Source organism: Loa loa, assembly GCF_000183805.2.
Source record: "Loa loa unplaced genomic scaffold supercont3.148, whole genome shotgun sequence".
NCBI classification, from domain to species: Eukaryota; Metazoa; Nematoda; class Chromadorea; order Rhabditida; family Onchocercidae; genus Loa; species Loa loa.
In genome coordinates, this window is record NW_018108328.1 from 31,505 (window position 1) to 45,388 (window position 13,884).

At 33.3% G+C, this 13,884-nt stretch overlaps 3 protein-coding genes across 5 annotated transcripts in view; all 3 read right to left on the bottom strand.

Moving 5' to 3' along the window:
• Nucleotides 1–3,709: 3,709 nt before the first annotated feature.
• Nucleotides 3,710–9,323, bottom strand: LOAG_02813 (hypothetical protein; the record flags this gene model as incomplete). The annotated part of the gene is made up of 15 exons (XM_020446134.1): nucleotides 3,710–3,769; nucleotides 4,001–4,094; nucleotides 4,433–4,569; nucleotides 4,632–4,775; nucleotides 4,970–5,158; nucleotides 5,218–5,421; nucleotides 5,640–5,783; nucleotides 6,415–6,567; nucleotides 6,767–6,865; nucleotides 6,986–7,088; nucleotides 7,954–8,051; nucleotides 8,212–8,334; nucleotides 8,519–8,675; nucleotides 9,034–9,139; nucleotides 9,203–9,323. 15 exons carry the CDS (start codon nucleotides 9,321–9,323, stop codon nucleotides 3,710–3,712), a joined length of 1,932 nt encoding a protein of 643 aa, XP_020303485.1.
• Nucleotides 9,324–10,355: 1,032 nt separating this feature from the next.
• Nucleotides 10,356–12,384, bottom strand: LOAG_02814. 2 transcript variants are annotated; one of them, XM_003138351.2, is made up of 5 exons: nucleotides 12,115–12,384; nucleotides 11,528–11,691; nucleotides 11,336–11,405; nucleotides 10,775–10,860; nucleotides 10,356–10,640 (listed from the first exon to the last, which is right to left on the bottom strand). In XM_003138351.2, the coding sequence occupies exons 1-5, from the start codon at nucleotides 12,217–12,219 to the stop codon at nucleotides 10,463–10,465; spliced, it is 603 nt and encodes a 200-aa protein (XP_003138399.1). In that variant the 5' UTR covers nucleotides 12,220–12,384; the 3' UTR covers nucleotides 10,356–10,462. The 2 variants fall into 2 exon arrangements, with proteins under 2 accessions (XP_003138399.1, XP_020305736.1); XM_020446135.1 differs by having other exon boundaries at nucleotides 11,528–12,384.
• A 119-nt stretch (nucleotides 12,385–12,503) lies between these two features.
• LOAG_17902 overlaps nucleotides 12,504–13,884 on the bottom strand; it is a gene marked incomplete at its 5' end in the record, with an annotated part of 12,185 nt that continues 10,804 nt past the window's right edge. Inside the window, 2 exons of one of the 2 annotated variants that reach the window (XM_020450567.1) lie at nucleotides 12,504–12,891; nucleotides 13,386–13,529. In XM_020450567.1, coding sequence (XP_020305738.1) covers nucleotides 13,422–13,529 — 108 coding nt within the window. In that variant the 3' untranslated portion in view covers nucleotides 12,504–12,891; nucleotides 13,386–13,421. Of the gene's footprint in view, nucleotides 12,963–13,385; nucleotides 13,530–13,884 lie in introns of both variants that reach the window. The other variant, XM_020450566.1, reaches the window with a different exon arrangement.

Sequence of the window (13,884 nt, forward strand, 5' to 3'; positions counted from 1 at the left end):
TCATTTGTTTTGCATTTTTTTTTATAGTAATTGAATTTTATGACTATTATTTTATCTAAAAACTTTAGAAAATAAACTCTTCATTGATAGTTTCACGTATCTTAAAGCGATTATATTTTGAATTATTACTTCTAATCAAACTCAAAATGTTTAGAAAAGTCAAACTCAATTATTTCATTTCTAATTTGATTTTGAGTTTGTCTTTTAATCAAGCTCAAATAAACACGTAATCACAACCTCAGTGAAGTTGTGATTATGTGTTTCTTAATGAATTCAGGAATACTGAAATTATTTTCACACAAAGAATTGTACCGTTGAAACTACTATCACTAAATAATTGTAAAGCCGATTCTATCTTATTCATTTTTACTTAGAAATTATCAACCCAGTGAAAAAGAAGTTGAAAGAAGCAATCTAATAAACATTTTTCAGTCCGAAACTATAAAGCCTAACTTAAATTGAATAGTTCATGGCAGAGTAGGAAGTAAAATTTTAATAGTATTTACTTTCCAAAAATATCTCATCCTATTCATTTTCACAAATGCCATTCAAAGTACATAATGAGGCTTTTATCACCTGTTTTCATACATTTTGTAACTTTTCGCTCTCCTGTTTTGCTGAATGAATGAAAAAGTTCCAAATTCCATCCGAATGTTTGGAAGTGTGAAGTGTTAAGTGAAATCCCTAAGATGGTTACTTCGATGTCCCAATATCTACCACGTCAATCTTCTTTGTCCCTTTCACCTTGTACAGCGTCTCCAACTAAAGGGTAGTTGGAGTTAAGTTCATTTTCATGCTAATAGAAATTCTAAAAAGTATGTCCCATCTCTTAATACTATAATTTTGAAATTCTTCAGAAGTATAAGGCTGTTAGGATCGACAAAAGGAGTTCTATTATAAAGGGAAATGTCTCATTTGTCTAAAGGACTCATTCCGATATTTTGATGACATTATAAAGAGTAAGTAAGAACAGGTAAAACAGGAAGAGAGTGAAGAACGATGAAGCAAAGGTTAAGAGTATTAAAAAATGTTACCACCTTCTTCCTTGATTCGAAAAGTACAACTTTTTCAGAGTCATAAATTTTGTGCATGAAATTATAGAAAGCAGTTGTTTTTAGGGAAGTACTCCAGTACTGTTTTCAATTTCACTGTTATACTCAATTGAATTGGTGGCATATTCTGTGTATCACGCGTACGTACCCGTACGTGCAATGTAAGTTGATGAGAAACAATTGGTTAGGCTTATGCAAAAAGATTTCTAGGCATTTGTGAGACTGTTAAAAAGTAACAATACCTCGGTGTATCATCTGGAAAATTGACATTGAATCCTGTGTAAGACGCAACATGCTCAATCAGTATCCCATATTTTACCGCGTCCATGTAAACATTCCATTTTATAGTTTAACCACCAAATAAAAAGGATCGTAACGAAATGTGAAATGAAGCCTACAGGCGGGATTACTTTATTCAGTGAGTGGCTGTTGATTGCCGGTAATATTTATTCAAATAAGCTAACAGAATTTTATAGGCGAAAAGAGAAGAGCTGAATGAAAGTGGATTAATTTTCCACTTATTTTTGTTGAAATAATCATGCCCATCAAACAAATCGATGTTCAATGTGGTGCTAGTTACGGTGCTCGATTTAATTTACGTATAATTCACCGTCTCTTTTCTTTTCACCGTTGCAACGCCTATTTTATCGTCCATTTTTCCATTCTCTGATATTCTTAATTCAATACCGATGGACTGATTCAGTTCTGGTAGTTGATGTGAGTTGAAAGCAATCTCATTGGCTGACCTCAATTGTTTAATGTTCGCAACTGAAACAGGAAATCTCTTAACTAACATTTTCTTCAACATGCAATGAAAAAAGATGCATTTCAACTGTTAGTTTGTCACTAATACAAACCAAAGTGCGAAAATTTTCTTCAAATACTGTTGGGAAAGGAACAATTAATTTATGAAAACAAAAATGAAACTGAAGGAATTCATTTTTCATGTCGATTTCTTTGGCATATTTTTCTATGGAAGATTTGGCTATGAGAACCAATGAGCTCAGATTTCGAGTATCACTGATTACTAACTGCAACAGCAATCGCCATACATAGCTGAACGTAGTGTTGAAATGATAACACAACAATGTCGAATTTCAATCTCTCGAAGTTTGCACATCAAATTTTATTTTTACATGAGCAATGAATGGATGAGCGGAACGGAAGATACCAAAAACCATACATTTATAAACAAAAGTAGAATGAGTGGTAATAAAGATTAACTGTTTATTCTTTAATCAAATGCGTATGTTGGAAGACGCATTTTCCAATGGCTTCATTGTAAATGTGTCGAAGAATCAAAGTGAAACAAAAGATCCCTTCTAAACAAACTCTTCAATAATATAAACCATCATTTCTCATCCATCCAGTAAGAGAATTAAAAGATAGTCTTTGCTTCTGAAGAATGGAACGCATCGATTTCGAAGACGATAAAGAACGAACATTTTGATTAGATCGTATATATACATTATATATATATATATATATATTCATATATATATATATATATATATACATACAGACATACGTACATACACAACACATAGGTAGTTTCCAGAAAAGTGCGGTCCTTTTTATACAAATGCTTAAACAATTGAAACAGTGTAATGTACTATAAGGCCCTGTGTCCGCGCATAAATTTACGCGCACGCTCAGGTACATAACAAAAAACGTTCAGGAAACTATAAGAACAGATTGCTTATTGTTTGCTGTCTGTGGTAGCGTTATTTGTTCTGTTCAGTGTATTGATGAACTGATACATTTTAAGAGAAATGCACTTTTATTGGTCCGTTTCAATGTTCCTCTTTGTACATGTGAACTGTCGGCCAAGAATTCACCATAAAAGTTCAATATCTATTGAAAATTGTGAAAACAAAATAAGAATTATAACACATCAAATGAGAGCAGTGCCAGAATTTCGACAATTTTAAAGTCGATTCACAACGAGATTAATAATACCTAAAAAGGATAGGCTGGGACAATTGCAGAAATTCCTGAAAACTCATTTATACTATCCTCACCTGAAATACAAAAATCTCCTCAAAATCAGTATCCTGAAAACTCATTTATACTATCCTCACCTGAAATACAAAAATCTCCTCAAAATCAGTATATTTGGATTTTAAATTCCACTTAGTGTAACGTGAGAATGCCATCCATATGAATCCATCTAAAGCACGTCGAAGAGCAGAAGCATATGGAATCAGAAACCGTCTGCTCAAGTTGAAATGTACGTTCTCATCCAACATTTACACGAAAGTTTTTCCACAATGTGAAATAGAAAACTCACTTCAGCACTTTGTTATATCCTTGAGCAACCACCAAAAGGTACATAGATATGTGTATGGAAACGTCTATTTGCTAAATGCAATATTTCACTCCTTTTTAACAGTACAGATTCAATAGTGGGATCAATAAATAATATTAGATTTATTGATAAAGGATAAATAACATGCTGAGATGGAGCTTTTTATATAAATTCTTTCCTTCATACATTAAATATATCCAGGAGCTATACTAAAGACGGAATTGCCGGTGTTCCTGCAATGAAATATCTTTACAAAAGAACTACAAAATATCACTGGCTATGAAGAAAAAGTGCTAACAGGGAAACAAGGAAAAGTAAATAAAAAAATGTATCATCCGTACCAATGCCCTTAAGATTCATCCTCTTCGCAACTGCTATCTATATAAAATTCAGTTTCGTTCAATACTGCCTGGAATATGTTCCGCACAAAATACAAATAACTGAACACGAACAGCTTATTCTCAAGAAATCATTCTAAAAGTTAATTACATTTCAGTAATCGGAATTTCACAAGTCGTTCTATACACTTCTTTTATGAAAGGACTGTAACAAAGCAAAACGAGAATATTTTGAAATGGTCCAAAATAAATGACATGAGATTTGGATGAGAGACAAAAAGCCACATACGTATTCCACTGACCTGTAAGCTTGCGCCACATTCTAAGCATTTATTCTTCACAGCATAACAGTCAGTGCAATATAAATTGTTGCAATTAGGACATATTCTTGAGTTGCTGAAATTGTAATACATAATGAATGTCACCATCGTGTTCTGCATGCCAAGTGCATTTTTCAAGTAGGAACTGTTTCTTCACACTGGTTTCTTTTTTCATATCATCTTTATTTCCATTTTTTATCGTTCTCAACAGCATTTACATTAGAGAGATACTAAAATCCAATTAAAAAACCTAAAATCGAATACAATAAAAAATTGATCTTAAATCTATATTCACCTTTGAAATCCGTGATATGTGGAAGCTTAAGACTTTAGGCATTTCATGTCTTAATAAATCTTTTTTCATAGTTATCCCCTATAGAAGTCGTTAATTTCGATTCATTATGAGTCAATAACCTTGCATCGGCGATACTGAGATCTGATCGAAAACATCTTGTACATTTGTACTGATCAACATTCAATACCGTCAAGCCACGATTTACAAGATTTCCTCGTCCGCTAATTTCATCTTCAACCAACTGATCTTTGAGTTCCTTAAATCAAGTTCTTAGCTCGTCAAACATTCTTTTTATGAGTGTAGAAATGAGAAGCAAACCTTTTCCTTGGCAGCTTTTACCAGTTGTGTCAGGATATTTTTGCGACCTTCAAGAAGTTGATTATACAACCATAAAGTGCGTGGTTTTGTTCTTTCCGGCCAATAATACTGCGCAATCAAATGTCGACATCTTACTACGTACACCTAAGAATCGGCAACCCTCACTATACATGTCTACATGATTTTAATTAATTAAACCTTATCAATTTTTTTTTCAATTTTTACCCGTAATTTGGTATTATTAACCTAATGCTAGCACCCACAGTTTCTGTCATTGTTCCTAAAAAATCTGTGCTAAAAGAGTTGCATAAGTTGTGGGTCGTTTGAACAATTTTTACCTGCAAAATGCACAGTAAAAAAGCAATTAAATACAAGAGCATCATTAGCCGAGTCAGCTGAAAATCGGGTGGACTCGGCTCAGCAAAACATTGTCTCCAATCATCATCACTATATTGACTTCCTGTTATTGGATAAAATATGTGAAGAATTCTTTGCAGGAGTTTCGCCACAAAGCCTTCTCCAGCAGCCTAGAAAATAAAATGATTTAAGATACGGGAAGCACAGGACAAAGAGAAGAATGACATACTTTGAGGTTATAGAAATCAAGTCGATCTGTGCGAGTTCTGTTAGATTGCACGGATGAATAAGTGAAATAAAGAATTTGATAGGTGAATATATCCAACAATATTAAAAAAACAGGCGTGAAACCGCCAATTAATGTGATCGCAAATGCAAACAGCATTCTCATTTTCTCCTTTGATGTCATATGCAGCGTGAATCCTTCAATATACTGTAATAAACTGTACAGTTTACGTAATTTTTGTATCCTTTAATCTCAATTTAATTATTCACTCCTCCAGAAGTTTTTTTTTACCTTTTTATGCTTAAATCATCGATTTCTCCTAACTGCAAATAAGTTGGAGATTTTCATTAATGCAATAACTACAAGCCGAAATTTTATATTGTCGAAATTGAAGTGCAAAATAAGGATCACACAAGTAAACTAACCGTTTCTCGTTCTTTGAGTAATAGTGGAAGTAAAGACGGCTGTCCTTGTGCCTCCCGCACCATATCAACATTTCGAAACTCTTCCGTTATGTAGACGTTATCCGCTTTTTCCTTCTGCTTATATTTCATAACATACACTAATGCCTGGTAAACAAATTGAGGAACAAATAGTTTTTCTGATTTTCTTTCATTGAGATTTTTGATAGTGTAATGTAATGCATTTCAAAGAAGTCCCAAAAAAAACAGTATGTGATGAGTAGATGGTTACCATAAGGAACGTTACAATGACCAAATTTGGGATAATGAAGCTAATTGTTGTAGACAAAATATCCACAAAAACCTTGAACTGATTCAGGATTCTTTCTAATTCTTCCCTAAATTAAGTAACAATAGAGATATTGAATTTGAGCTAAACAAGAAGTAATCACATATGTAATCTACGTCCTTACTTCATTTTTTCCAATTGGAATGTTTGTGTACAATTGCCTGCAATAGTATGATTCAGCGAAATCCCAAATTCATTCCAGGATTTTTTTACCGCTTTGGCTTCTTTCTGTAAAACAAGTTGTGAAATATCATCGTCACATTTAATCAGTTATGTTGAAGGATAAACCCAAAAATATATCAGCAATCTTATTAAAATGGATTATTTTTCCGTGTTTAAATATTACAATAAATATTTCATACAGTTCCAGCACTCCCGTAGAGTATAAGTATGCTATATAATGTTTTTTAAAAAGTTATAGATCATAAATTAGGTGCTTAAATTACGAACTGCAAAGAAACTGATATTGTAATCGTTCATAACAACGTTCATGGCGGCTTTCATTTTATCCTTCGTGAATGTTAGAAAGCCAGACTTCAGACTTTCCTTTATCTTCTCTGGGATATCACAAACCAACTCACCAAATCGTGCCGCATCACAAATCTGAAGCATGAATATACTAAACCATTAAAATCAAAATCTTTTGGCTTTTCATGTTTTTCATTGTTTTCAACATGCGCAAAACATGTACTTGGGATTCCGTAATGTGAAATAGTCCCTTCTAAGGCACGCTTACCACCCCTTGCTAGATGTATATAGGTGTTTTGAAACATTAATGATAAAAAACATTGCAAGAAAGGACGACCACTCTCATATCCTTTACGAATTTACAAACTGGTAATCTGCGATACAGAGAAAGCCGATCACAATATTGAGCACTGTCATCAAAAATTCGAAGACACTGAAAAATGCATTTTTGAAGGAGAATGTTCACATTCAGTGCAAAAATTAAACGCTGATTTTTTTCTGAACTCTTCTTTGTCTTAAAAATAATGACACTGTTTGCTTTTAATGACCTTACATAATAAATACGCACAAAGTAATAGGGGCCAATGAAGAATCGTTGGCAATGCTCCTTAACTGTGAGCAGCTGCATTAAATAATCCTTTGTCTGCTTACCAAACCTAAAATAAAACCTCAAAGGAATTCTTTAATTAGCAAATATCGGCAAAAAATATTGCTAAAAATGTCATTATTTTTATATGCAAACGTTTATTTCTCTCCTTTTCCTTAAAGTATTATGTTTTATACTAGGAGATCGTTCACTCTTCACAGCACTTTTTTTTTTTCATAATTCCTGCGATATCAACCATTTTAAGCATGGTTCGCACAGAGATCGCGTTTTCTTGATCAGATACCGCCAAATGTGGATCAAGTTTTGGTTCGTAATTGATGCCATGGTTTCATGTTAATTTATTCAAAATATGTTGTCTGCCTGATACAATGAACTTTCCGAAGTTTGTTATGGTGCAGCTTTTTTGTGAGTCAACTGATTTGTAGTGCATATGTAATGAATAAAACTTTCGATAATGTACTCTCCACTAATTACAGGCTGTAACATCTTCAATATTTAATTTTCTTCTAATTATGATGATCACTTACTGAAGGATTGTCAATTTTTAAATCTTGGAAACATTAGGGACAGATGGTGATAGGGAGTTTTTGCTCTTTGTTTTTAAAGATATAAGAATACACTGTGAAATGTTCATATTTAGAGTTAACTTGGACTGAGTAGATTAAGCCTGGATAAGCCGGATAGCCGAGTAATGTCAAAGACTAAGCTAATGGGTTGAGACTAATGTCTTTGCTGGTAAAATGTGTTGGGAAGGTTTTATTTTGTTTTGAAGTGGATATTGCAGATTGTGTTTTTGAAAAATTCAATTTGTTACCTAAATGGAAGATCCAGATGATTATGGGGAAGGTGATGATGAAACAGATGAAGAGTTTTCAAAAAATATTAGCTAACAGATATGAAAAAATTCAGCTTACTTAACGACAATATTTTGCAATCTGCGCATGATATCTCGAAAATTTTTGAGATGTTTTGCGAAAAAACGACCTTGTTCTTTTAATTCTGACAACGAAAGCTGAAACAGAAAAAAATTCAAAAATGTTTTAAAATCCATCATAGCGTGATAGACATTTACGAGAAGGAACACATCGGCAATTTCGGTATTCTATTCGCAACTGTGATATCCTGATAGTCCGCAAAGAATAATACCGACGTTATGAACAAATTAATGAAACCTTATTAGTCTGCATATTAATTTCAGTGACAACTTTGTTGCCAATTTGAATCGCCGAATTACTCACGCAAGCAACAGATTCTGCGAGCATTTGCAAATTACGAGTTGTGTTAGTTGCTGGTATCTGCAAGAAGAAAGAAATTATCATCCCATCAACTAATATATTTCTGCGCATCTCAAAAACAATTCACGTCATATCAAATCATTCAAGCAATCAAAACCTTAATGTTTTATCTTTTTTAAATTCAAAACATAGCAATCAAACATCCGAAAGGAGTGCACAAAACCGCTGACAGAGAAAAACTGACTTGAAATGCCCACACTATCATAAACATGAGAATGATAGAACGAAGCTGACTAGTGGTTAACTTGGTTGTGGCAATCAGAATGATGCCTCGAATGGACGGAAATGGAATCATAAGACCCAATATTAATTGCACAACGATGCTCACATGTACTCCTAATCTATAATGAACATGTATGTAGCAGTCACATGGACCTGTTAATTCTCATTGTAATTGTCATTGAGCAGATTTAGATGAGTTAAAGACACTAAAGCTAGCTTTTATAAAACTGTATTTAAGATATATTGCATCTGCAACAAGTGATATTATAATGAAGAAGAAAGAAAAATTAATACCGACTAGGGAAGACAGAATATTTGAGAGCAATAGAAATGAAGAATAGAACGCCAACAAATTCACAAAGAATGAAACTGAATACAATGCGCAACAGATCGTTCTCTCTAAAGAAATACCAATGCTATGAGGAAACTCTTAAAAAAATCATAAAGCGAAGTTGACAGAAAATTCTGAACGGAAACCTGGTGCCATGAATGAACATTCGTTCATAAGCATTTCGAGGAGTTGGTTTTGGACTTGGGTAAAGTGGTGGAAAGTAAATGCCACATTTCATCCAAAATTCTTTGTCTGTAAAGTAAATTTTATTACAGTTTCGTGAAACTGTCCAAAAATGTTAATGTGACAATTTACGTTTATCCACAAGAGGTTCTTCTCCAGTAATTGATCGTCGACAGTTTTCTGCAACGAAATGCAGCTCTTCCAACTTTTTGAGCGCTCTTTGCTTTGGCCTACGCAATACGTTTATTAACATCCTAAAAAACGTGGAAAAGGCCGTTGCATCATTCAAGATCAAGTTTGTCACTGAAGTACCAAACCGCAAAAATCATGAACGGAACTTGACAATTCTTGAAACGCAGTAGTTCAATGTGAACAAACCAAACAATGCGCACCTGCATCGAAAGTAAACCTATCCTCATCGGCGTGGGAAAAATGACTTAAAACCTTTCAAACTAATTTGCATTTCATAATAGACTGAACATTGTATTCGATATTACCTAACCCACCACTTAGAATCAATCAGAGCATCGATTTGTGGATTTCTTGCTCAAAGATTGTAATAAGCATATTCAAGGAAATTTCAGGTTGACGCGATGAATTTACCGATGTCATCGAGTTGACCCTTTATGTTTTGCACAGAATGTTTTCGAATTATATTCATTACGATATTACACAATATAAAATCATTCTTGACGAAGTGAAAAGTTGCAGTGATGTAAAACCTTAAACGAAAACTGTTGCAGAGCTCAGAATAAACACCTTACTCATCCTTCCCAATAAAGAAATAAGAACACCGTAAGAATTTAGGGTAGTAGTTCCCACTCTTTTCTTGATTAGGTACCACTTTGCCTTTTTTATTTGTAACAGTGATCACAAGGTTAATTTGAAAATTAATTTTAATCGAAACTTTGACGTATTTAGCAGAATTTAGAGTAACATTATAATATAAAAAGAAGGAAAATGGGAACAAAGCCGTAACAACACAGAAAGGAGTCAATTTTTTTAAAAAATAAAGTCAATTTTTTCCTTCATTAAAAATAGTGGTCCGTTGCCTTCACGGGTCACCAACTGGGATCCACTGATTAGTCCTACATGGTATAAGAAATAAAGATAGCGCACATTTGAACGTTCTATGTGGGTAAGCAATATTCATTAAGGTTGTCGTAAGTTCCAATACTTTTTACGCCATTCAATTAGTTCTAAATGATTGCGTCCACTTGAAAAATCAACCTGGATGGATATTGAAGAAATGGGATCTTTATATAAATAAAAAACCTGTGTATTCCACACACTTTTCTTGCAAATTTTTTTATAATCTCCAGTCATGTTTACAACAATGTAGCTTTCAAGCAACGAGATTAAGGCAGAGAATGACTAGGATGAGAAATGAGATCAACTGCAAGCATTTCGCCACGATAACTGTTCCAACTTCTCATTTAGCGCCGTATTCCAGTGGTCATTAACAGGATTATCTAAATGATTTTCAAAATCCATTATTTCGAGGTATAATTTCATCTGTACGGCACTGGAAACGATTGGTAACACTGTTTCCTCATTCAGTATAGTGAATCTGGAATTATTACATTATATGCATAACAGAGAGGAAGTGGCATACATAATCCACAGTGCAATATTAAGTTAACTTTAGAGCTTAACTATCAAAGAAACATTTATATCCGCTTGAGAGAAGTACAATAAAAACACCTTTTTGATTTCCATAATTTGCTATCCAAAGTGTAAACTCGAATAGCAGGTTCTAATAATCCTGCACTAAGAAGGGAGTTATCGATCTGCAATACACGTTTGAAATATCATTTAGTTTTTTGAATGCCTTTTGTAGATCCTCTTAAACAAATTACTTTGTTAGAAATATTTCAACACAAAAGACCATATAATTTATTATACAAAAATAACCTACCGTACCAATAATCATTGCATAATCAAAGAGCAGATGCGAAAATTTAGCGGCAAATACTGTATCTTAGAAGGACCGACACAAGACCATACGTGCAAATGAGAATGGAGACGAAAAAATCCTACTATGTGAAGAGAAAAAAAGCGCTTATATACTATTGACCTTATTTACTGCCTACAACGCTATTAAGCGATAACATAGCCATCTCAACAAGCTTATGTGCAGGTGTGCCATCATCTGGAAATGGAATACATAAATATGCTCGATGGTTTTGGCGATGAAGAGAACCATTTCGCTTTCTTATTAATTGTCATAATAATGGGTTCCCGAAAAAAAAAAAAGAAAATCACTTGAACGAGGAATGTGTTCGGATAATTCGAAACAATTTTTTCAGCTACTCGCATTGCATGGGGATCGAGACTGAAACGGATCTTTGAAAGTCAGACTTAAATAATTCCGTACAACAAGATTAAAATTTAAAGAAAGATGAAAAAATACGACTTCTCTGGACCTAACGTTTTCTAACAAAAATTTACGCTTACCTATTGTCTGCAAGAAACTGATTGCAAAAATACAGTCCAATGAGCGCATGACCACCTTTGGTGCAATTATCTGTACATATCAAAGCCGCTTCTAAAGCCATACTCAAAGAAGCGCTTTCATGTAGCACGGGTATAGCGTCAGTGCATATCAATTCGCTGTTATTCTGGAAAAATTTGACACAGAGTTCCACTCAATATAAAGTCTCACCATCCGTATTAATTAACTAATTCGTCAACTATCGCAGTCTGAAAAGTCACTTCAGCGTCATAAATTTTAACTTTTCCAATGCCTCATATCAACGCCATTAGAGAAAAACAAAAAATAAATCCGTACCGAAATAAACTTACTGTTGTCCAACAGTATGAAAAAAGGAAGTTATATGTTGTCAATCAGATAAAACAAAGACATAGAAAAAAGAGCAGAAAGAGTTTAAAAAATTCTAAACTTAATATTAGTAATGGTTTCGTAAAATGCGTTAAAACAATGTCAAAATGGCAAATTAAATCCAACATTCGACGGTTTTTAAATGTCTAGAACGCACAACCAATAAAATAACATTTACAAACATTTCAAAAATTTCCATTACCCTGGTTTTTCCGATAAGAAAACCAACAACTGGCCGATGTGGATATTTATAAGCATGCAATATCATTTTTGCATAACCACGCAAAGTGAAAGCTGATGAATGCATCCGTAAATATTATATGGAGTGGCTACTGTATGGGCCTTAAATTTGACATCAAATACAATTGAATAAAACCCAATAGGTAGCGTCCCTTAATGTCCAGAGGTTTTATACATATAACCTCTGAGCATAAAGGAATGCATATTATTTTTTTTAGATGTAATAAATTAGATTATTATATTACATTATTAAATTACATCAGATATTATAAAGAAGTCTGTTCACATTAGTGTTTATTTCACAATAGATATATATATACATATATATATATATATACGTACTGTGTGAGCATAAACTGTTCATAATAGTTTAAATGCTACCATATTGTAAGAACAAACTGTAAGAATAAGCAGTTTTAGGAATAAACTTTCCGGCAAAGTATGGAGTAATTCTCCAGAAGATATTCTGAATACAAATAATTTCACTCTGACACGGAATTAGTGATTAAAACTTTATCTTCCAATAAAACCACGGCAAATTTTGGAAGTCTGAAAACTCAAACAACTTGGGTAAACATCAAAATCGACACGGTGCAACATATATGCGATGGAGTGTTCCCTGACGTTTTTCATCTGAACCACAAGGAAACTCGAATCACCAAATGTACTCAGTTTGATTAATCCAGCATTGATCAAACTGTTACAGAGTACGAGATATTTCATCCGATCTTACCCGTACCTAAAGTTCTTACAAATATTTTGATGACATTACTGTCAAAACGACAAGCCATTACATTGCTGATGCCAATTCTGTAAAAAAAATTCGCAGTGAAGAATAACGAAAGAATAGCAATAGCGGTAACGCAAATCAGAATAAAAACAGTAAGATTTAAACTTCAAAACTGATATAGGCAGGTAGTTGCTGTAGAAAATTGCTAAGATCTTACTTTAATTGGACATACTTACAAACCTCTTCTTTGTGACCATTTCATCAAAATTTCACAGCAACTTTCATACTCAAACGATTGCTCAAGCACACAATTTATCAATTTAACCTGGTAAGGGTTTTAAAAAAATGGAAATTAATATGACATCTCACACGCCTTTATCTTCTCAGTGTCACTAGTCTGATATATAAAAAGAAACGGAACACGAGAAAAGGTAACTCACATGCGTACTTTTTTATTATGTATTAAGATGACTAAAAATTATTGGGGAAAAATAAACACTAACACAGTTGATGTCCAGAAATGTTGAACATCAGCATCCTCAAAAATTTAGAATCACCGAGTTAACTGATACATGCGGCACAGCATCTTTCAAACTTGATAATGTTGCATCTTCGCTTCTTTGAACTGCCGCATTCCATATAAAGATCTATAACTTCAAATTTAAGTTCCAACTGTCGGGAAAACTCCAAAATCATAATGATAAATCTGTCGGTAATCCGACAGAAAATTTGCATTATAATTTTAAAGCTACGTCCAAACAAAATTTCCACAATATCCAACAAACAGGGTGTCGAAATCTTGTAAGTAAAATTGAAGAGGATATAAGCTAACAATGGACAGGGTAAAACAAAAACGTCTCAGTACCTACACAGTGTACAGTGCCAAAGGCTAGCCATACCTCCATGATAGCCCCGATGGGGCTTACAGAACTCCTCCCTAATCCTTATATATATATATATATATATATATATATATATATATATATATATATATATATATAA

Coding starts and splice junctions, on each gene's coding strand:
- LOAG_02814 (XM_003138351.2), bottom strand. CDS start 12,219: ATGCATTCATCAGCTTTCACTTTGCGTGGTTATGCAAAAATGATATTG. Junction 11,692..12,114: donor TTCTTATCGGAAAAACCAGG/GTAATGGAAATT, acceptor AAATTTTTCCAG/AATAACAGCGAATTGATATG. Junction 10,861..11,335: donor CGAACACATTCCTCGTTCAA/GTGATTTTCTTT, acceptor CGTGTATTGCAG/ATCGATAACTCCCTTCTTAG.